The 21,133-nt window shown below is 45.2% G+C and overlaps 1 protein-coding gene across 2 annotated transcripts in view; it reads left to right on the top strand.

Moving 5' to 3' along the window:
• The window catches only part of MCM3AP (minichromosome maintenance complex component 3 associated protein), a 51,316-nt gene extending 34,679 nt beyond the window's left edge, over positions 1-16,637 (top strand). The window contains exons 21-29 of one of the 2 annotated variants that reach the window (XM_025863398.2): positions 377-530; positions 6,099-6,357; positions 6,550-6,647; positions 7,916-8,306; positions 9,420-9,677; positions 10,049-10,178; positions 11,791-11,994; positions 15,050-15,200; positions 16,347-16,637. In XM_025863398.2, coding sequence (XP_025719183.2) covers positions 377-530; positions 6,099-6,357; positions 6,550-6,647; positions 7,916-8,306; positions 9,420-9,677; positions 10,049-10,178; positions 11,791-11,994; positions 15,050-15,200; positions 16,347-16,505 — 1,804 coding nt within the window. In that variant the 3' untranslated portion in view covers positions 16,506-16,637. Of the gene's footprint in view, positions 1-376; positions 531-6,098; positions 6,358-6,549; positions 6,648-7,915; positions 8,307-9,419; positions 9,678-10,048; positions 10,179-11,790; positions 11,995-15,049; positions 15,201-15,985 lie in introns of both variants that reach the window. The other variant, XM_025863399.2, reaches the window with a different exon arrangement.
• Positions 16,638-21,133: the final 4,496 nt, after the last annotated feature.

The raw sequence follows: 21,133 nt of genomic DNA, 5'->3' as shown, positions 1-21,133 counted from the left end.
ATAGTACTGTACTGTCATTATTAAAAAACATCTGCGTATAACTGGACCCACACAGTTCAAACCTATGTTGTTCAAGGGTCACCTGTATTTCAAACTCTTAAGGACCTTTTCTATTGGTCACAGTCTTCTTAGTGCTTCAGAATTTTAAATCACACTGCAATAGACCAGGTTCATGAGTGCCCTCTTCTGTTGCCCCTGTAGAGTTCCTAGCTCCAGTTTAAAATCACAGCCTATTTTGTTCAGCTCAACTTTACAGTAAGAGTTGATGTCTGTGAACCTACATCTCTATGGTATTTCTCTTCCTTTTCCTAAAAATCTTTATAGTTTACATTTAGAATTAGACTCTTTTTGAAGTGTTATTTTCTTTTATTCACAGAATTTTAGCAAACTGGTTACAAGTCAAGTTCATGGGAGGTGATGGCTCGGTGGGCGACATAAGCAGTGAAGCTGGGGGCATTCAGACGCTCGCTCTATTTCATGCACTCAGCAGCAAAGGGGATCAGACTGTCGCTGTCAATGTGTGTATAAAGGTGGGTGAGAATCACGTGTATTTACTTCTGTGATTTTCTTATTTCACTCATTCCCAGACATAATTGGAATCCTATAAGTGCCTTGAAGTGGTTTTGAAGGCGTGTAGGAGGCTCAGAAGCTTGTGTCATGTCTGTTCCTCCTTGTGTCCTCGTGACATCCCATGGATCACCCTTTTGGTGTGACATACCAAGCTAGATTCTCAGGAGTGCAGTGAGTCTTAACCAGTTGTTTCAGGTCACAGATCTCTTTGAGAACTTGGTGAAAACTCAGAACCATCCTGCATAGATTCACATAATTCAGGAGCGCTGAACTCTGTGGGCCTCTGGTAATTAACCCAAGAGGGATAGGAGAGTATTTCACAAAAATGCAGTGCCTGTTAAGTCATGTGGTTTGCCAGTAGCTGACATCTTTATTATAATAGCTTCCTGATACATCAGTTTTATGGTTTTAATCCTATGCACTTTTCACTAAACTTGGTCCCAGCTTCCATAGAAGTTCAGTATTGGGCATTTCAGGTCAGTTGGTTTTGTTTTATGTTCAGGTTGTCTCAGTTTTTGATTATAAGTTCTAATTTTTGTTCTTTATAGGGGTTTGTATAGTACAGATATTAACTGGTGTCCTGAGATTTTTTTTTAGATTTTATTTTGTTTTTATTGAAGTAGAGTTGATATACAAGGTTAACATTAATTTCAGGTGTACAGCATAATGATTCCATAAGTCTACGTTACAGTGTGCTCACCGCAGTATATTTATTGTCACCACACAACACTATTACATGAGCATTGACTATGTTCCCTATGCTGTACCCTTTATCCCCCTGATGAGTCATTCCATGACTGGAAACTCGTAACTCCCACTCTCCTCCATTTTGCCCAGCCTCCACTCCCTCCCCTCTGGCAACCATCACCTGAGAGATTCTTGTTTAATGAGAACCTGTTTCCTCATTAGCTTTAGGCCTACATAAATAAATTGTAGGTATTAGTGGTATTAGTGTATGTGTTCAGATAAACCCAGATAGGTATTTTATTTGCTTGAAATATAACAGTGCAGGGCAGAAAGTGTGGGCTTCTGGGGTTGATCGCTACTGCTCTGGCAGCTCTTTGAGCCTCATCGTGGTGCCTTCTGTAATGTGGTCATGACTGTGCTCCAAGGCCTCATGAGGGCCAGCTGGGCTGCATGCTCAGATGGGGGCTCAGCGAGAATCCACTCTCTCCCGTATGTCCTGACGTGGCCTACTGTGCCCAGACCTCTCCTCTTCCTAAGAAGGTCACCTTTGTGCCACACTCTGCTCATCTGCAAGTGATACTCTAGTCCATGTTCCCTCTTCAAATTGGAACTTCTTCAAATTGTAGTTTGGTTATAGGGTTTTTATTTTATTTTTCCATTTTATTGATTGATTGATTGATTGATTGTAAACTCTGCACCCAGTGTGAGGCTCGAACTCATGACCCTGAGATCAAGAGTCCCATGCTCTTCTGACTGAACCAGCCAGGTGCCTGTGTTTTTCCATTTTAATACTATTTATTTCATTTTCTAAATGTAAAAGTAATACATGTATGAAGTTTAGAAATATAAGGAAATATAGAGGAAGCATAAAGATAATGAGCCATTTATTCTCTCACCATTTATGGGTAACAGTCATGTCTTGGTTCATGTTCTTCCCTTTTTTCCTATGACCATAAAGTCAGATTTCACCAGTTGGACAATTTGTTGTTCCTCTTGCCTTTATTCTTAAGTCTTTTAATCAAAGCAGTACTTGCATGTAGTTAAAAAGTCAGATAACATCTCATAATTGAGACATAGCAGCCCTTGCCCCTCTCCTAGCCCCTATTCCTAGGGCTTGATTTCTGTTGTGTTTGCAAATCACATGCTTATGTTGCTCTTTCTCAACTTTTATCTACTTTAGATGTTCTTCACTGACTTCCCATTAAAATATATCTTTTGCTGTACAACAAATTACCCCCAAACTTAGCAGCTTAAAATAGCAAACATTTATTATCTCATAGTTCTGTGGGTCAGAAGTGCAGGTTGTGGTTTAGTTGGGTCCTCTAGCTCAGGGTTTCTCACAAGGTGGAAATCAAGATGGAAGCCAAAGCTCTGGTCTCATCTGAAAGCTTGACGGAGGGAAGATCCACTTCAAAGCTCACTCTCATGGTTGTTGGCAGGATTCACTTCCTTGCAGGCTGTGGCTGGGGCCTCTCCCTAAGGCAGCTTGTAACATCAGCTGGGCAAGATGGCAGAATCTCTCTGTAACCTAATTATAGAAGTGACATCCCGTCACGTTTGTCTGATTCTGTCTGTTAAAAGCGAGTCAGGGCAGGGGATTGTGCAAGGGCATGGGCACTAGAAGGTGGGATTGTGGGAGTGTCTTCATGGCTGCAGCCCATGCTGGGTGAGGAGTGAACTCATATCATGGTCCTACCCAGCCTTCCCCAGTTCCCAGGGTGGCTACATCATCACTTTATCTTACCTCAGTGAGTGGGGTCACATTCTGATGGCTCTGTGACTCCTATTTGCCCCAGAACCAGCAAGTGTTCTGTGACTACATTTCTTTTTTCTTTTTTTGCAATTAATAGTTGCCTTATTTTCTCACTTAATGTAGTTTTCTCTGTATCTTTCATTATTTTTTATCCAAATATGCCACCATGTTGGCTGTATACGTCTTAGTAGAGGTTTCCAGACGCTCTGTCCCTTCACCTTTGAGGAAGTGCCACCCTCTTGCTCCCCTCTGGGCTGACCTTGTGTCCCACTGCACCAGCAGTGCCCCTGATGTCACTGCTTTTAGTGCAGATCTTTGGATAAAGTCATGGTCAAATTTGCAACTGGCCTGGGAGTTCTGTCTGGGCTCCCTTGAAGTCCATGCATCTCAGGCGCAATGTCTGCTGTCCCATCTTAAGCCAACTTCTTCCTCTGTCTCTCACAACTTCTTAATTCACACGCATTCATCCACCCAGGTTGCTGCTCTGGTCTCCATACCCTCCCCTGCTGACTTTGACCTCGGGCAAGTTACTTGTGTGGGAGTACTCTTAGGAGCCCTCTTTTTTTTTTTTTTAATATTTTATATTGTTTATTTGTATGACACCAACAGGGTCTCTGCTCTCTGAGCTTTCCTGATTTTCATTTTGTTCATTTCCTCCCCTTCCCCAATTTTTGCTTTCTTTGTTTTGTTTCGGTTTTTAATTAATCTCGGACTGGCTTATACCTCTTGGAGAGAAAGCCTCTCTCCTTCAGAAGTCACGCTGCATTCCTCATCCATTCACTCAGGTATGCATTTCACAAGTGTTTATTGAGTGACTTCTGTGTCTCAAGCATTATTCCAGGTGCTGGGGATATAGCAGAAAGCAACACAGATCCCCGTTCTCAGGAGCGAATGTCCCAGTGGGAAAAGGAAGCTGTGTGTGTGTGTGTTGGGGGGAGTGTTAAGCACTCCTCCTCCCTGGTTGATAACCCAAATTATGACTGTCATTCTCCCCTTTCCTGCTCCTGCTGGCTTTTATCTGTTTTATTTTATGTTATGTTATCTATGGATTTATTTCATCATGACAGTTGCACTCCTTAACCCCCATCACCTATTGCACCCATCTCTCCTCTGGTGACTATCAGTTTGTTCTCTGTGGTTAAGTCTGTTTCTTGGTTTGTCTCTTTGTCTCTTTTTTTTTTTCTTTGCTCGTTTGTTTTGTCTTGTAAATTCAGCATGTGAGTGAGATCTTGATCCCTCTTTTACCTAAGAACAAACTGAGGCTCTGAGAAGTTAGAATAAGTTGCCCGAGGCCACGCAGCTACCACATGGTGGCACCGCACACCGGTGCCCTTGAGGGTGAAGTGAGTTATACCTGTAGTGTTCTTAGGGCCACACCTGCCTCCTACCAAGTGCTTATTTGGTCCTGCCGTTGACAGCAGCAGCAGCTATGTTTTTTCTTGGTTTAGTTTCCTGTTTGGTGGGGTGCATGTTCCAGTTTCTTCCAAAGAAAGGATCTGTGGGAATAGAATTTTCTTATTCCTTGACTCTCTGAACATGTGTTTACCCTCATATTTGCTTTATGGTTTATCGAGGTTTGTAGCAGTGTGAGTTGAAAGGTTTTTCCTTCCACTTTTGCTCCATGGTCACCTGCCCTCCAGAGTTGCTGTTGGGATGTCTAAGGCCATTCCTGTTCTTTTCTCTGTGGCCTGGTATTGTTTTTCTCTAGAAGCTTGCTCTCTGCCCCTGGGGTTCTGAAAGTCCACTTGGGTATGCCTGGTGCTGACTTCCTGTGCTCACTGTGCTGGGCTTGGCAGGTCCTTGTGGGCTGGAGACAGCTGTTCCATTTGTGGGATGTTCTTGCATCTCAGGGCCACCTGTTTTCCTTTTCTTTTTTTCTGTTCTCTCTTGAACTCCTACGAAACAGGTGTTGGATCTCATCAATTAATCCTCTGAACTTCTTATCCTTTCTACTCTATTTTCTGTCTTGTTTTTAAATAGTGTGCTCTGTGAGATTCATTGACTTTATATTCCACATGTTCTGTTGAGTTTTTTATTCTATATATACAATTTCATTTCCTTGTTCTTACCCTTATTTGACTTTATCATGTCATCTTGTGACTATTTTTGGATGCATCATCAGAGGAAATTAGGGTTTTTGAGGTCTGAGTTTTCTTGTGTCCCATGCGCTATCGGTTTCCTTTGGATTTCCTTTTCTCTGTTATTCTAGTCTCCCTTTTATGTTGGAGGCTCTCAGACACCTTATCTGAGGCTGCCCATACCTGAATGGGCCCTAAAAGGCTGGTCATAAGCTCTGTGTTTGGGGGGGTAGAGGGTAACTGAATAGCGAGCCCACCTTTTTTGGGGGATACCCCCAAATGTCAGGACCTGTGTATCTCTTTCTTGCATTGTTTGGTTTCTTTGGAAAGGATTCATCTTGTCTTTTCCTCTTGGGACAAGTAGGGAGAGGCCAGTGCTAAGTCCCCTCTACTATGCCTGCCTCCTCTCAGGATAGGATGCCTGCCCAGGGGGCAGGATGCACTTAGAGGCCGCCTGCAGGTGGGTGGATGACCTGTAGGACCCCTGCTGTGTGTGACTTGTCCATGTGGTCCTGAACCTCACCTCTGGCTCTTGGTGCCACTGGGTCTGAGTGCTTAGGGCTTGTGCAGGCTCAGCTCGTCTGGTTCCTTCCATACCAGTATCTCTAGCCCTTCAGGACTAGCTTCCTCTGCTTTCTTAATCCAGTGGTTGTTCCCATCTGCATGATGCTTTCTAGAAACTGAACAGAATCCCTTGGCTGCTGCTGGTTTGACTTTACCCCCTTCTGTTGTTATGGGCGTACCTGGTTTGTTTGTTTGTTTTTTGGGCTTACCCGTTTTTATACCTGTTTAAGGGTAACTGTTCAGATTAAAGTAACATCTTCAAACACAGTTCTAGCCAGAGGCTGAATTATCTGTTGACCTGGCTATTTCTTGCACTAATTTACGGTCTCATGGAGGAAGGGCAGCCCAGAGAGCAGTGAGCGTTTGGTTGCACTGCTCTGGGGCTCACAGTCTCTGCTGATTTGTCCCCTGGTGTGTCCGTCCTGATGGTCTAGTTGTTGTTCCAGGTGGCTCACGGTGCCCTTAGCAGCTGCGCCCTTGATGCCGTGGAGACACAGAAGGAGCTCCTGGGAGCCAGCGGGCTCATGCTGCTGCTTCCCCCCAAAGTGGAGAGCGGAGACACGGCGGAGGAGGACGTGTACTGGCTGTCTGCGCTGCTGCAGACCAAGCAGCTCCTTCAGGCCAAGCCCTTCCAGCCTGCGCTTCCGCTTGTGGTCCTTGTGCCCAGCCCAGGAGGGGGTGCCGTGGAGAAGGAAGTGGAAGATGGTTTGTGAAGGCACTTTCGTCGATGAACCTGCATGTTTAATAAATGGGTCGAGCCCCCGGTCTGAGGAAGTGTTGGCAGTGTGGTGTGGGGGTCAAGGGGCAGTGGCGACTAGGGGCAGGGCAGTGAGATGTGTTAGTCTGTCTGCACACCGAGAGCAGGAGACAGGTGACCTCCATTTGTTTCTGTCAAAGGTCTGATGCTGCAGGATTTGGTTTCGGCTAAGCTGATTTCAGATTATACCGTTATTGAGATCCCTGATTCCATTAATGATTTACAGGGTACAACTAAGGTAAGTCTTCATCATTTTTAAAGGCCCAATAAGACACTTCAGTTGTCCCCTTTTGTTCTGTCTTAATAAATGTACAAATAATACATAATATGTTAACAAAAGAAGAAGATGGCAGGAAGGGAAAAATGAAGGGGGGGAAATTGGAGGGGGGAGGTGAACCATGAGAGACTATGGACTCTGAGAAACAAACTGAGGGGAGGGGGGTGGGGGGATGGGTTAGCCCGGTGATGGGTATTACGGAGGGCACACCCTGCGTGGAGCACTGGGTGCTATATGCAAACAATGAATCATGGATCACTGCATCAAAAACTAATGATGTAATGTATGGTGATTAACATAACATAATAAAAAAAAGCAAGTTAGTGTATATTACTGCTTGGATTTTTTAAAAAGTTATTTTTGTGTAAATTCAATGAACATATATTATATTATTGGTTTCTGAGTAGGTTGTCAGTGATTCATCAGTCTTATATAATACCTGGTGCACATTACATCACATGCCCTCCTTAATGTCCATCACCCAGTTACTCCCCACTTCCCCCCACCCTCCCCCTCCCAACAACCCCCATTTGTTTCCTATGCTTAAGAGTGTCTTATGGTTTGTCTCCCTCTCTGATTTCATCTTGTTTTGGTTTTTCCTCTCTTCTCTTATGATCTTCTGTTTTGTTTCTTAAATTCCACATATCACTGCTTGGGTTTTTAACTTTATGTTTTGTCAGGCAGCTTTCAAAAAATATAAGCAGAAATCAGAATAAAAGATAAAATCTGCCCCACAGTCTTGCTGTCTACAACCAATTAAATTGTTTATGTAAATTTTTTTTAGAGGTTTTGTTTTAACAGTTCCATTTAGGGAAAGAAGTGCTGGGAATTACAGTGAAAGTAACTGCAGGAAGGAAGATACAAGGGTGTGAGAGCACGTGGGTGTGCGGTGAGACGTTAGGCCTAAGCATGGGGAGACATGGCTTCCCTTTCTGTGCGTGGTGAAGATGATGTTCGGGACCGGTTTCCCTCGGGCCAGAGCACTTGCAGGGGTGATTCTGCAGGCTGTATTCCTGGGGTAGGATGGGACCTGGAGCCCCTCTCTGGGAGGCTTAGGAGGCCGAACTCAACGACAGTGGAAGTTTCTGCCTGCTTCCTGGTGTGGTTGACAAGCTGGTGCTGCTGTGGCACCTGTGGCACCTGCTGTGGGAGGAGCACCTTCAGGAAGCTCTTTCTGAAAAACAGGGTGAATTGTTTAACCAAGTCTTCTGCCTGTCTTTGTGTCTCAGGTTTCACAGGCCGTGCAGTGGCTGGTCTCCCACTGCCCCTGTTCCCTTGACCTTTGCTGCCAGACCCTCGTTCAGTATGTGGAAGATGGGGTTGGTCGTGAGTTTAGTGGCCGGTTTTTCCATGACAGAAGAGAGAGGCGGCAGGGCGGCCTGGCTTCACAGGAGCCCGGAGCCATCATCGAGCTGTTCAACAGCGTGCTGCACTTCCTGGCCTCCCTGGTGGCCTCTGAACAGCTGTGCGACCTGTCCTGGCCTGTCACTGAGTTTGCTGAGGCAGGGGGCAGCCGGCTCCTTCCTCACCTTCATTGGAACGCCCCGGAGCACCTGGCCTGGCTGAGGCAGGCTGTGCTCAGCTTCCAGCTTCCACAGATGGACCTTCCACCCCCGGGGGGTGCGTGCTCATGCTGAGGGGTCCTGGCTGGGGAGGAATGTGGGACAGCCAAGCCTCCTGTTTTCTTTCTTACTGTACTGACAGTCTGGCAAGTTTGGGCACTAGCGTGAGGTTTGTATATCCTCCTTCCCTGTTCCCACACCGTACCTGCTTGCACACCTGCCTTTTGGTTCAGGAGTCCGACAGGGCTGGGGCTCTCTGTATGGGGGTGCTGTTGGCTCTTTACCACCAATAGAGCAGTCTGTGGGTGTCTGCACAGCCCAGGGAAGAAGGTGGTGAGTGATGTCGGGAGGAATACTTAACCCAAGACCTGTGGTTTTTGAATTGACAGCAGGTTCTGTCCTGCCTTTGCCACAGGGTGTGGGGGCAAAGAGCATGGGGACCAGGTAGCCCTGCCCACGCTGCTGGCTGTGCTGGGGCCATGCCACTCAGTGCTGCTTTAACACCAGTGTTTCTTCTTTGTCAAAGAAGCCTCTGTTCTGTGACTCTGGTTGTGTCCAGGTGAGGCTGTTCTGATGAGACTTTATAGGTCCCCTGGGCTGGGCAGGGAGGTTGTCCCTTCCCTTGTTGACACTGGTAGGAGGGAATGAGGCTGTTTGCTACTTATGTGGCAGGACCACTCTCCTTTGGGCCTTGTGGAACAGAGTCCTCAGGTGCCCTTCTAAACTTCGGGGTGTGGTCTTCAGTAGGTCCAACAGATGCTTGTTACTGAAGAAACCCAAAGGGAAGGAAATCACGCAGCATAAATCCTCTGTGCTGTGAGCTAGTGCAGGGTTCCCTAAGAGAAGCCCAGACTTCCTGCACCAGAGCCACCTGGTTGCTGGTTAAAATACAGATTTCTGGTGCAACCACAGGCCTGGATAGTCAGAGCCTCTAGGGTGGACTCTTTGTTGTGTATTTTGTCCAGGATGACTGCACCTCTTACTGGGACATAGGGAAGGAGATGTTCTTCCCTCCCTCAGCAGCTGTGGTTTTGTTATTTTCAAATTCAAAAGCAAACTTCTCAAATACACCGTTGTCTTTTTCTAAGAAAATGTAGAGTGAGAACATTTTGTGTAGTATATGCCCATGCTTTGGCCAAACCTTGTAACTGAGGAGGTGCTTTCTCTCCAGCGCCCTGGCTTCCTGTGTGCTCCATGGTCATCCAGTATGCCTCCCAGATCCCCAGCTCTCGCCAGACGCAGCCTGTTCTCCAGTCCCAGGTGGAAAACCTGCTCTGCAGAACCTACCGCAGGTGGAAGAGCAAAAGCCATTCCCTGGGCCAGGGGACAGGGCCCTCAGTTGCTGAGATCCCATGGGACGATGTCATTGCTTTGTGCATCAACCACAAGCTGAGGGACTGGACGCCCCCCAGGCTTCCCGTCACATCAGGTAGTTAGTACTCGGTGCTGTGGGGTCACCTCATTGACTTCCAGGTTCCTGTAAACATTGGGAGGAGCTAGGAATGTTCCAGGAGAACCTAGACCTACCTCCCTGAAATGGGCCCCTAGGCTGGCTCTAAGTTAGATTTTGGTGACTCTGGGTAGTTATACTGGCCATGCCACAGTCTAGACATGAGCCTGTCTGAACCTTAAATGACCCATGGACGTTGGGGCATATTTGGGGCGTGGGAGTAACATAATTGTGTGACTTTAATCAGTAGGGCTTGTCCTTAAATCGGTGTATTTAAGCAGATTTCAAGCAGTCACTTGTTGCTCTTTTGATGTTCTTTTCTCATTTGTTTTTTGTATTTTTTTTTTCAGAGGCTCTGAGTGAAGATGGTCAGATATGTGTATATTTTTTTAAAAACCATTTGAAAAAATATGATGTTCCTTTGTCATGGGAACAAGCCAGAACGCAGACACATAAGGAGCTACATCTGAGTCAGGAGCGGTGAGATCTGTGTCCATTGTATATTTCTGTCCTGACAACCAGCAGAGCACACTGGCTTATTCTCCTCCAAAGTACATGGAACATGAATGTTCTACACACAGATTCTAGCCCACTGCATGTTCTGACAAGTACTCGAACAGATCATTCTCATGCAAGCATGTTATTTATCAGACAGACCTGACCTTGAACTCATAACATAGCCAGGAAGCTGTAGACAAAAGAAAGCTGACATCTCATCTGACTTAAGAACCTGGTTTAAAAGTACTGAATAAAATGTATTAGCGCATATAATCTTTTAGTACATAAAAAAATTCACAATAGGCTTTATTCCAGGATAAATCATGTCAACAGAAATTGACTCATGTAATTCGCTATCATAGCATAAAAACTGATCATTTCAGTAAGTTATTTAAATGCTTTACTTAAAGTTTATACCCTTCCACCCCAGTTTATACTCATTCCTAATAAATTTCTTATCAAACTTGGGTAAAAAAATTCCTTAGCCTGATAAGGCTTTCTGCCATAAAACTACCAAAAAAAAAAAAAAATCCTTCTTGCTAAGACATTAGAAACACGTCAGAACCAGCCTGAGCTGCCCCTGATGTCACAGGTTCACTGTTGTCCTGGAAATGCTGCCCAGTTCAGGGACACAGATAAGATGGCGTAAATATTAAAAGGTAGGAGGAACTGCCATTTCCACACAGTAAAACTCAGTTCAGGAAAATCAACAGTTATGTCCTTAGAAGTTAACGTCCTTCAGAGTTCAGCAAGGTGATCAGACAGATGGGCCTGCAGCGTACAAAAATTGTCATTCACAGCAGCAACAAACCCTTAACATGTGGACATAAACTGACCCAGGAAAGGCATTAAACCCCTGTGAAGGGGACTCTCGGGGCCCTGAAGGTGCAAAGAAAACCTGAATAAATGAGGGACAGGCCAGCTTTGTTGATGGGAAAATGCAGTGCTATAAAGATGTCAGTTCTCAAACTAAAGTCAGGGCATTTCTAATCAAAAACCCAAAAGGATTTATACCCCTGGTCTTGACAAGTTAATTCTAAAATTCATCAGCATGAGAAAATGTGTAGCAGTTACTGAGAAAATTTTGAATTAAAATAACAAGGAGGATCTTCTGTGCCTGATAGCAGAACATACAGCAAAGTTACAGCAGACTAATCAGATCAGGGAATCCAGAAACAACCACATGTGACGAAGCACCATGCCAGACCAGTGAGAAGAGGGTAGCCGTTGGCATCTGTCTGGAGAAAACAGTAGATACCCTTTTTCCCACTGTTTGTGAATATTACTTACACATGGATTTAAGAGCTAAATGTCAAAATAAGAACCTTGCCAGTATTAGGGGAAAGTAGAGACCTTGTTGATAACCCTGGGATGGGAAACCAGACTCGGAGGAGAGAAGCCCGAGCACCGAGCTGCCCAGGAGAGAAGGGAAGCCTCATCCGTAAGGCAGAAGACCCTGTGCCCAAGCCTGACCCCAAGGGAAGCCAGAAATAGGCAAGGTCTGGGACTCTGTGTCTACACCCACACTCCTGATACTGGAGGAACCCCTCTCCCTCTTTCCTGACCATAACCATTTCAAAACATGTACTTACAGTTTGGGGATAAAGTCTTTTCATCCTGCAAACAAGTTTCCGGCTCCATTACTGCACATGCACCGGAAAGGGAAGAGGAATGTGGAGCATGGCCCAGAGGGGCGGGTTCCCAGCACCCAAGATCTGATGTGCGGAGCCTCTGCCCAGGAGCTCCTGGCCCAGTGTCTGTCCCGGAGTCTGCTGCTGGAGAAAGAGGAGAGCAAGAGGTGAAGTCCATTCCCTTCTGTTTATTGTATCCTTCAGGCTTTCTCGTGCTGGATTAGTAAGGATCCCAGTGATGTGACTTTGTTTAAAAAAGGCCAGTCAGACGTGCAAAGTGTAAGCTCTTTGAAGGCAGAGGCAGGGCCTTAGTGTGTCTTAAACTGTTTCTTATTTGAAATCCGTTTCATTTATGTTCATTATTGAGAGTCAGTCCTAAGTTTTCTGGTGGGAAGAAAGTGTGGCTGGCTTCTGGAGTGTCTTCAGTGGATAGTGCTGAATGTCTGGCTGGCACCAGCTCTCTGCCCTTGGCAAGCCTGAGGGTGCTGTTGCATCATCCCACACTGTAGACCCTCCTCTATACCTCCCACCACCATGTTATGGTTTCACTAAGTGAACTAGGAGGAAGGCAGGTTACAAGGTGGTCTGTACCCAGCCCCCACCCCCAGCAGCCTCCCTGGGTCTAGCTTGTCACCAAGGGTAGCCCCTCCCCTTGGCTGGGATTCCATCTCCCACCCACTCAGGACACTCCAGTGAGGGTCCCTCTCTGTTGTGCCCTCCCCCCCCCGCCCCAGCACCCAGACCGGGGACCATCCCTGAGTTCCTGCTCCCTTGACCGTAGACTCCTCAAACAGTGTGGTCCATACTTCGGTTCTCTTTTCTCAGTCTCTCCTGACCCCCTGTCTGCCCGCATGTCGGCTCTGGTCAGGGTCACTGCAGCCTGCACAAAGCTGAACTGACCATGAACCCCAGTCCCCAGCAGTGTCCCATACCTATGTCCTCTCCCTCCTGCCTCCCAGGAGGCCCTGAGTCCCTTTCCTGCCCAGCTCGCAACTCCCCCCAGGACTCTCCTGGTTCTTCCTCACCCCTGCGCACTCCCACCTATCTTCTGTGTCATCTGCGTCCCCACTCCCCAGTGAAAGCATCTGGTTCATGAATTTTTAAATAACATCAATATTCTGACAACTCCAAATTCATATCTCAACCCCTGAGTTCTCTGAAGTCCAGGTTTGAATATCCAACTGGGTTCTTGAAGTCTTCATTAGTCATTTATAGGTTGCCTGATAGCCATCTCAGTGCTAACATCCCAAATCTAATTCCCAATTTTCCCCCAATCAGCTCCTCCTTTGATGGTCTTCTTAGTTGATGGGGCTTTGTCCTTCCAGCTGCCCTGGCCACATGTCTTGGAATTATCCCTCCACATCCTGTTCATCCATAAATCCTATTCTATTAAAAATATATTCAGAATTGGACCATTTTTTTTGCAGTGGGCTGGGGTATAGTCTTGGCAGACCCATTGTGAGCCTTTTAAGTGTTACTCCTTTGCTCATAACCTTCCAGTGGCTTCCTCTCCAATCAAAGGCAGAATCTTTATGAGGTGGGCAGGCCTTACATGATCTGCATCCCATTTCCTTTCTGACCTCTCTGCTCCTTCAGCATGCCAGGCAGCACACAGCCAGGCCTTTGTGTTTGCTGTTCCTTTTGCCTGAACTCCTTAGCCACCTTCCTGACATGCCGTGGCTCACCTTGCACTCAACGTCCAGTCTCTGCTCAATTGTCTGCTTCTCAGGGAGGGGCCCTCCTTACCCGTCCCCCGAACCTTCGGGTTGTATCTCTGCTTTGTCTTTCTCACCATCAGACCACATTTCCCTTACCTTGTGTTCCTGTCTTTCTCCCCTCACTAAAGTATAAGCTGCTTACAGCCAGGCCTTGTGTGTTTTCTTTCATGCTATATCCCTGGTACCTAGAATGGTGCCTAGTGTTTGGTGGGGGCTTGATAGATATGTGTTGGAAGAGTGAGTGAGTGTGTCACGATTTCCAAAGTAGACTTTCCTAGGTCTGTATCATTTAAGCAGTTTGATCAGATTGTTTTTCTTGAAAAGACTAGCGTATAGAGTGAACAGCTCTGAAGTGTGTTAGGTGGCAGTGGGGTATTATTTTGAGTTAATTTTAACTGTAAGCATCAATCCATATATTTGGATAATCCATTAAGAGAGAAGAATTACCAGGGCGCCTGGGTGGCACAGTTGGCTAGCCATCTGATTTTTTTTTTTTTTAACATTTTATTTATTTATTTGACAGAGAGAGACACAGCGAGAGAGGGAACACAAGCAGGGGGCGTGGGAGAGGGAGAAGCAGGCTCCCCGCTGAGCAGGGAGCTCGACGCGGGGCTCAATCCCGGGACCCTGGGATCATGACCTGAGCTGAAGGCAGACGCTTAACGACTGAGCCACCCAGGCGCCCCTAGCCATCTGATTCTTGATTTTGGCTTGGGTCATGATCTCAGGGTTGTGGGACCGAGCCCCACATTGGGCTCTGCGCTCATTGCGGAGTCGCCTTGGGATTCTCTCTCCTCCCTCTGCCCCTCCCACTTACGTGCTCTCTCTCTCTAAAATAAATAAATAAATTTTAAAAAAAGAAAAGAGAGATAAGAATTACTTATAAACACCAAAATAAGGGCGCCTGGGTGGCTCAGTCGGTTAGATGGCTGCCTTTGGCTTGGGTCACGATCCCAGAGTCCTGGGATCGAGCCCCGCATTGCGCTCCCTGCTCGGTGGGGATCCTGCTTCTCCCTCTGCCTGCTCTGCCTGCCATTCTCCTGCTTGTGCTCTCTCTCTCTGTTAAATGAATCAATAAAATCTTAAAAAAAAAAAAAAACACACACACCAAAATAAGCCAGAGAAAATAAACCAAATGAGAGAATTATGAGTAATATTAAGTAACATGCAAGAGCCGTTTTTGAATAAATGCCACCTTTTTCATTAAATCTAATTTGGGCTTATAAATTAAAGAGAAGATTAAAATTTCTAAGAGTATGGTTCTCCTCAGCAGTTGATGTCATAACTTCGTTCTATTCTTAGTAAAAAGCAAAGCTTTAAAAAATTAGAAGTAGGAGCACTTAGCTGGCTCAGTTAGTGAAATATGTGACTCTTGATCTTGGGGTTGTAAGTTAAAGTCCCATGTTAGTTATAGAGATTACTTAAAATCTTTAAAAATATTAAAAATATATACAGGAGAAAAGTGATCGTTAAATGTTTTCTTCCTCATTCTCAAATGCTTTAGGTTTGAAGATCAGCTTCAGCAGTGGTTGTCTGCAGACTCAGGAGTGTTTACGCATTCAACGTCCCTTCCCCTCTACCTTCCTCAGACTCTGGTGTCTCTGCCTCAGACTATTGAACCTGTGATGAAGACAGTGACCGCTACTAGCCCTCAGGTGGGAGGAGAGTACATTTGGCATTTGAATTAGAATTCAAGACTGAGAAAATGGCTGGGAAAAGTAACGTCTCCATTCATCTTACGGTGTTGTGATGACCAATAAATTATCAGGTTAAATAAGATATTTTCCTAAGCTTAATCTGTCAGTGTTATAGAGGCCCAACTAATTCTGTGTTACTACTTGTGAAATGAAGGGAGAGTGGAATTAAAACATGCCTAAGAACTGAACAGAACCCATAACTGTGCTGGCATGCAGTGCAGGCAAGGAGCAGAATAACAAAGGGGACGACAGTGGCTTCTGTTTGTGCACATCATGTCCAAGCCTTGGCATCACCCCGAGCTTCCCTTCTGGGACTAACCTTCCCTGAGGAAAACTAGTGAATGAGGAGGATAAGATCACAGATGTCAGGGGCTCACCCAGGAGTGTCCAGCTGCTCTGTGGCCGAGCTGCTTTTCAAAGCCACACTTGACTGGCTCCAAAGTGTAAGGTCTTTCTACCTCACCATCCTCCTTCAGTGGTAAAAGAAGCAAAAATAGAGTTTTCATCATAGATACATAATGCTGGACAGGTAGAAGGTCTGCTCCTGGACTGGCTTTAGGATGCCCTTCAATAGGGGAGAAAAGCAAATTAAGATGACACACTGTTTACATTTATCAGCTTGGCAGATATCTTCAAAATAGTTGTACACTTTGACTTAACAATTTTGCCCTAAAGAAACTACTATATATAACAAAAATTAATGTTTTTTTCCTGTTTGTTTGCTTGTTTTTTGTTCACTGTAGTGTTAATCATACTGCATAAAAAATGGAAACTGAATATCCAGAGATGGGAGTCTGGCTGTTATTACAGGTCATATGATGGAATAGCTCATAGCCCTCCACAGTGGTATTTTATAAAAATAATTGACACTGAAAGTTGCTGATGATACAATCTGAAGGAAACATTCTATATGCAGGTGATACCAGCTGTATGCATATACGTTAGAAGAGGCTGGAAGGATGTAGGATAGGTGCCAAGAGGCGTGCTTGTTGAGCCCAGTAGGCCCCAGATGAAGTTTCTAATGTGAGCCAGATCTACTGCCAGAGTATATTTGGGTTCCTGGATATCCCAAAACTATTTTTAGGTTCTTTTTTATTTAAATAGAACGAAAGGACAGGGGAGCAGCTGCAGTTGTCAGAGGCAGCAGGCACATCTGTGAGCGAACGGCTGAAGCACCTGGAAAGGCTGATGCAGAGTTCAAGGGAGGAGGAAGTTGCCTCTGAGCTCCATCTCTCTGCACTGCTGGACATGGTGGACATTTGAGCTCCTGGACCTGAGAGAGGGAAAGTCTCCAGAAGATTTTTGCTTTTACTCAAAATAATGTTATTCTCAGATGCTTGATGCACTGTTGGAAATGTGATTATTAATCATGCAAATAAACATTTGAATGTCTAATGAGGCCTTTTCTAGTTTTCAAAATGAAAGGCTCTTTTCTCCTGGGTAGTGTCTTTGATAGTCTTTTTTTTTTTTAATATTTAATTAGATTTATTCCTCAATATTCACTTTTTTTTTTTAAGATTTTATTTATGTATTTGACAGAGAGAGACACAGCGAGAGAGGGAACACAAGCAGGGGGAGTGGGAGAGGGAGAAGCAGGCCTCCCGCCGAGCAGGAAGCCCGATGCGGGGCTCGAACCCAGGACCCCGAGATCATGACCCGAGCCGAAGGCAGACGCTTAACGACTGAGCCACCCAGGCATGTCTTTGATATTCTTATGTTTCATCTCCTCAGACTGTCACCCATCAACGTACGCTCTGAGGGAGTTTGCAGCTTACATTTCTGTGTGTCATTCATTGTCACAGCAAAGTTGCAGCCACTGATGTGCCAGACATCACCAATACAGGGACGAATAAAGCACAGGAACTGTGCTTGCCAGGCCCATCTCACTCACATCTGAGAGAGCCAACTGTATATGTACCTAGGAATCTGAGGCTGTGCATGGGGCATGTCCCTGCACTGGAAGCAGGGGGAGACAAGAGGATTAGGTGGAGGAGAGAGCAGGATTCCTGGAGAGAAGTGCAGGGTGTAGCTGGGGAGAATGTGATGTAGCTGAGAGGATATGAAAACCTGCAGGTGCCAGCTTGGTGGTGCTGCCAAGTGAGGACATAGGCCAGACCTCAGAGACCCTTGCTGCCTTATTCTGCGTGCTATGGGAATCCACGGTTGGAGGAAAGTGGTTTGGTCACATGTTTTGTTTTTTTTCTGTCTACAACAATATTTCTCAAGTTAGATTGCAGACTTTTTTTTTTTGCTTTAAATTTTAAAAAAATTAACATATAATGTATTATTCTTTTCAGCGGTAGAAGTCAGTGATTCATCATCAGTCTTATATGATACCCAGTGCTCATTACAGTTCATTCCCTCCTTAATGTCCAGCACACAGTTACCCCATTCCCCCAGCAACCCTTAGTTTGTTTCCTTTGATTAAGAATCTCTTATGGTTTGTCTCCCTCTCCGATTTCGTCTTCCTTTATTTTTTTCCTCTCTTCCCCTGTGATCCTGTTTTGTTTCTTAAATTCCACATACGAGTGAGATCATGTAATTGTCTTTCTCTGATTGACTTATTTCACTTAGCATAACACCCTTTGGTTCCATCCACATTGTTGCAGAAGGCAAGATTTCTTTTTTTTTGATGGCTGAGTAGTATTCCATTGTGTATATATACTACATCTTTATCCATTCATCTGTCGATGGACATCGAGGCTCTTTCCATAGTTTGGCTATTGTGGACATTGCTGCTATAAACACTGGGGTGCAGGTGCCCCTTTGGATCCCTACATTTGTATCTTTGGGGTAGATACCCAGTAGGGCAATTGCTGGATGGTAGGGTACCTCTATTTTCAACTTTTTGAGAAACCTCCACATTGTTTTCCAGAGTGGCATTCCCACCAGCAGTGTAAGAGGGTTCCCCTTTCTCCGAATCCTCACCAACATTTGTTGTTTCCTGACTTGTTAATTTTAGCCATTCTAACGGGTGTGAGATAGTATCTCATTGTGGTTTTGATTTATATTTCCCTGCTGCTGTGTGGTGTGGAGCATTTTTTCATGTGTCTGTTGGCCATTTGGATGTCTTTGGAGAAATGTCTGTTCATATCTTCTGTCCACTTCTTGACAGGATTATTTGGTTTTTTTGGGTGTTGAGTTTGAGAAGTTCTTTATAGATTTTGGATACTAGCCCATTATCTGCTAAGGCATTTGCAAATATCTTCTCCCATTCTGTGGGCTGTTTTGGTTTTGTTGACTGTTTCCTTTGCTGTGTAAAAGCTTTTTATCTTTTTTAAAAAATTTTAATTGTTATGTTAATCACCATACATTACATCATTAGTTTTGGATGTAGTGTTCCATGATTCACTGTTTGTGCATAACACCCAGTGCTCCACGCAGAACGTGCCCTCTTTAATACCCATCACCAGGCTAACCCATCCCCCACCCCCCTCCCCTCTAGAACCCTCAGTTTGTTTTTCAGAGTCCATCATCTCTCATGGTTGGTCTCCCCCTCCGATTTCCCCCCCTTCATTCTTCCCCTCCTGCTATCTTCTTTTTTTTTTCTTAACATATATTGCATTATTTGTTTCAGAGGTACAGATCTGTGATTCAACAGTCTTGCACAATTCACAGCACTCGCCATAGCACATACCCTCCCCAATGTCTGTCACCTAGCCACCCCATCCCTCCCACCCCCACCACTCCAGCAACCCTCAGTTTGTTTCCTGAGATTAAGAATTCCTCATATCAGTGAGGTCATAGGATACATGTCTTTCTCTGATTGACTTACTTCGCTCAGCATAACACCCTCCAGTTCCATCCACGTCGTTGCAAATGGCAAGATCTGGTCACATATTCTTTGTATTTATTTGAAATAGCGATCCAGAGAGCAGGAGCAGGGGAATAGAGGGAGAGGGAGAAGCAGGCTCCCCGCGGAGCAGGGAGCCCGATGCGGGGCTCGATCCCAGGACCCTGGGATCATGACCCGAGCTGAAGGCAGACGCTTAACTGACTGAGCCACCCAGGCGCCGCCACATACTCTTTTAAAAATGGCATATGGGGATGGTCAGCAGGACAAGGAAGGAATCTTGAAAGGGGTGCTGCAGCCATCTAGGTGAAAAAGGAAGGGTATAGTCCTGAGTTTGCCAGCAGTTAGTTTGAAAGACAGGGATAAATTTGAGCCATCTACAGAGAGAGGCCTTGTTTTTACATTTACTTATTTTTCTACGTTCTTAATACTACTTTACCCAAAACTTTCTGCCTTAAGTGTAAAGCTCTTCTAACACTATCATGTGCATCAGGTAATGTGCTAGTTCTACTTTCTTATGGAGAAACCCACTGGGAAACACCTATTTTTCTGCCACAGCATGGACATTTCCTGGATTCTCAGTCCTGTATTTTCCTCTTCCTTTTCTCGCTTTCTCATTTTGATGGAGCCCGTTTTCTAGCAGCTTTCTGAGCTTGCATATCTTGTCTTTATTTCTACCCTTAATGGAAATGGGATTTTAGGTTGGTAACCATTCCCCTATGTTTTTGTTTTTTGTTGCTGGAAGTTTTACAAATCATCTCTGCCCCTGGTGTTCTTAAATTTCTCAACAACATGCTTGATGCATTGGTCTCCCTCCCCTATTGCCCAAATTGTGCTGAGCACGTAGTAGTGCTTTTCTCTCTAGTGTTACTGCTGTGTGAGAAACTACCCCAAACATACATAGTAGCTTAAATTTGGGAAGGATTTGGCTGGGCAGTTTTCTCTTGGGATTTTTTCATGTAGTTGCAGTCAGGTATTAGCAGGGGGCTGCAGTCACCTGAAGGCTTGACTAGGTTGGGTGTCCAAGACAAGTTCATTCACATGGCTGGCAGGTGATGTTGCACTGTCGGCTGGGGGAACAGCTGGGGCTTTCAACCTGAGTGGCCAATATGTGACCTCACTATGTGGCTTGACTTACTCATAGCCAGGTGGCCTCAGGGTAGTGAAATTTCTTACATGGAATCTCAGGGCTCCAAGTGCAAGGGCCCTAGTGAGCAAAATGCAAAAGCCCAGCTTTGGAACTCATGCAGGATAACTTGCATAGCACTGTATTATAAGCATGTGGTTAGAGATGCAAGGGATGGGACACAGATACCATTTATCAATGGGGATGAATGTTAAGATCATATTGTATAAGAGCATGTGAGATGGGAGATGTTGCAGGAATCTTTTGTTTCAGAGAGAGAGAGAGAGGATGCCAAGCAGGCTCCACGCCTGGCGCAGAGCCTGTTGTAGGGCTCGACCTCACAACCCTGAGATCATGACCTAGGCTAAAATCAAGTGTTGGATGCTCAACTAGTCAACTAAGCCACCAGGGCACCCCAGCAGGAATCTTTGGAAAACAATCTGCCATGCTTTATCAGTCTGGAAAATTATCCACCTATGCTGGAGTTTTTTGAAATTATTTAATATATTCTTCGCCTCCACTGTTTCCCTTTGGAACTCCTAATATTTAGATGTTTGACAACCTGGATTAATCCTCTAATTTTCTTTCTTTCTTTTTTTTTTTTTAAAGATTTTATTTATTTGAGAGAGAGAGCACAAGCTGGGGTGTGGGGGGAGGCAGAGGGAGAAGACTCCCTGCTGAGTGGGAAGCCTGATGCAGGGCTCGATCCTAGGACCTTGGATCGTGACCTGAGCTGAAGGCAGATGCTTGACTGAGCCACCCAGGTGCCCTGATCCTCTAATTTTCTTCTCTCCTTTATTTTTTATATCTTTACTTTTTAACCTCCTACCCTAAAATTTCCCTATTTTATCTTCCTATTCTAGTGACTTTTAAAATCTGTTGCTGTATTTTTTATTCCTGAGTCTTTTTTCTTAATGTTTCTTATTTATTTGAATCCTGTCCATTCTTTTATTCAGTATATATTTTTGGAAT

Source organism: Callorhinus ursinus, unplaced genomic scaffold (assembly GCF_003265705.2).
Source record: "Callorhinus ursinus isolate GAN/ISIS: 27379988/994484 unplaced genomic scaffold, GSC_fseal_2.0 scaffold98, whole genome shotgun sequence".
Classification (NCBI taxonomy): Eukaryota; Metazoa; Chordata; class Mammalia; order Carnivora; family Otariidae; genus Callorhinus; species Callorhinus ursinus.
The sequence above is the reverse complement of the archived record's forward strand: the minus strand, read 5'-3'. Positions and strand labels throughout refer to the sequence as shown.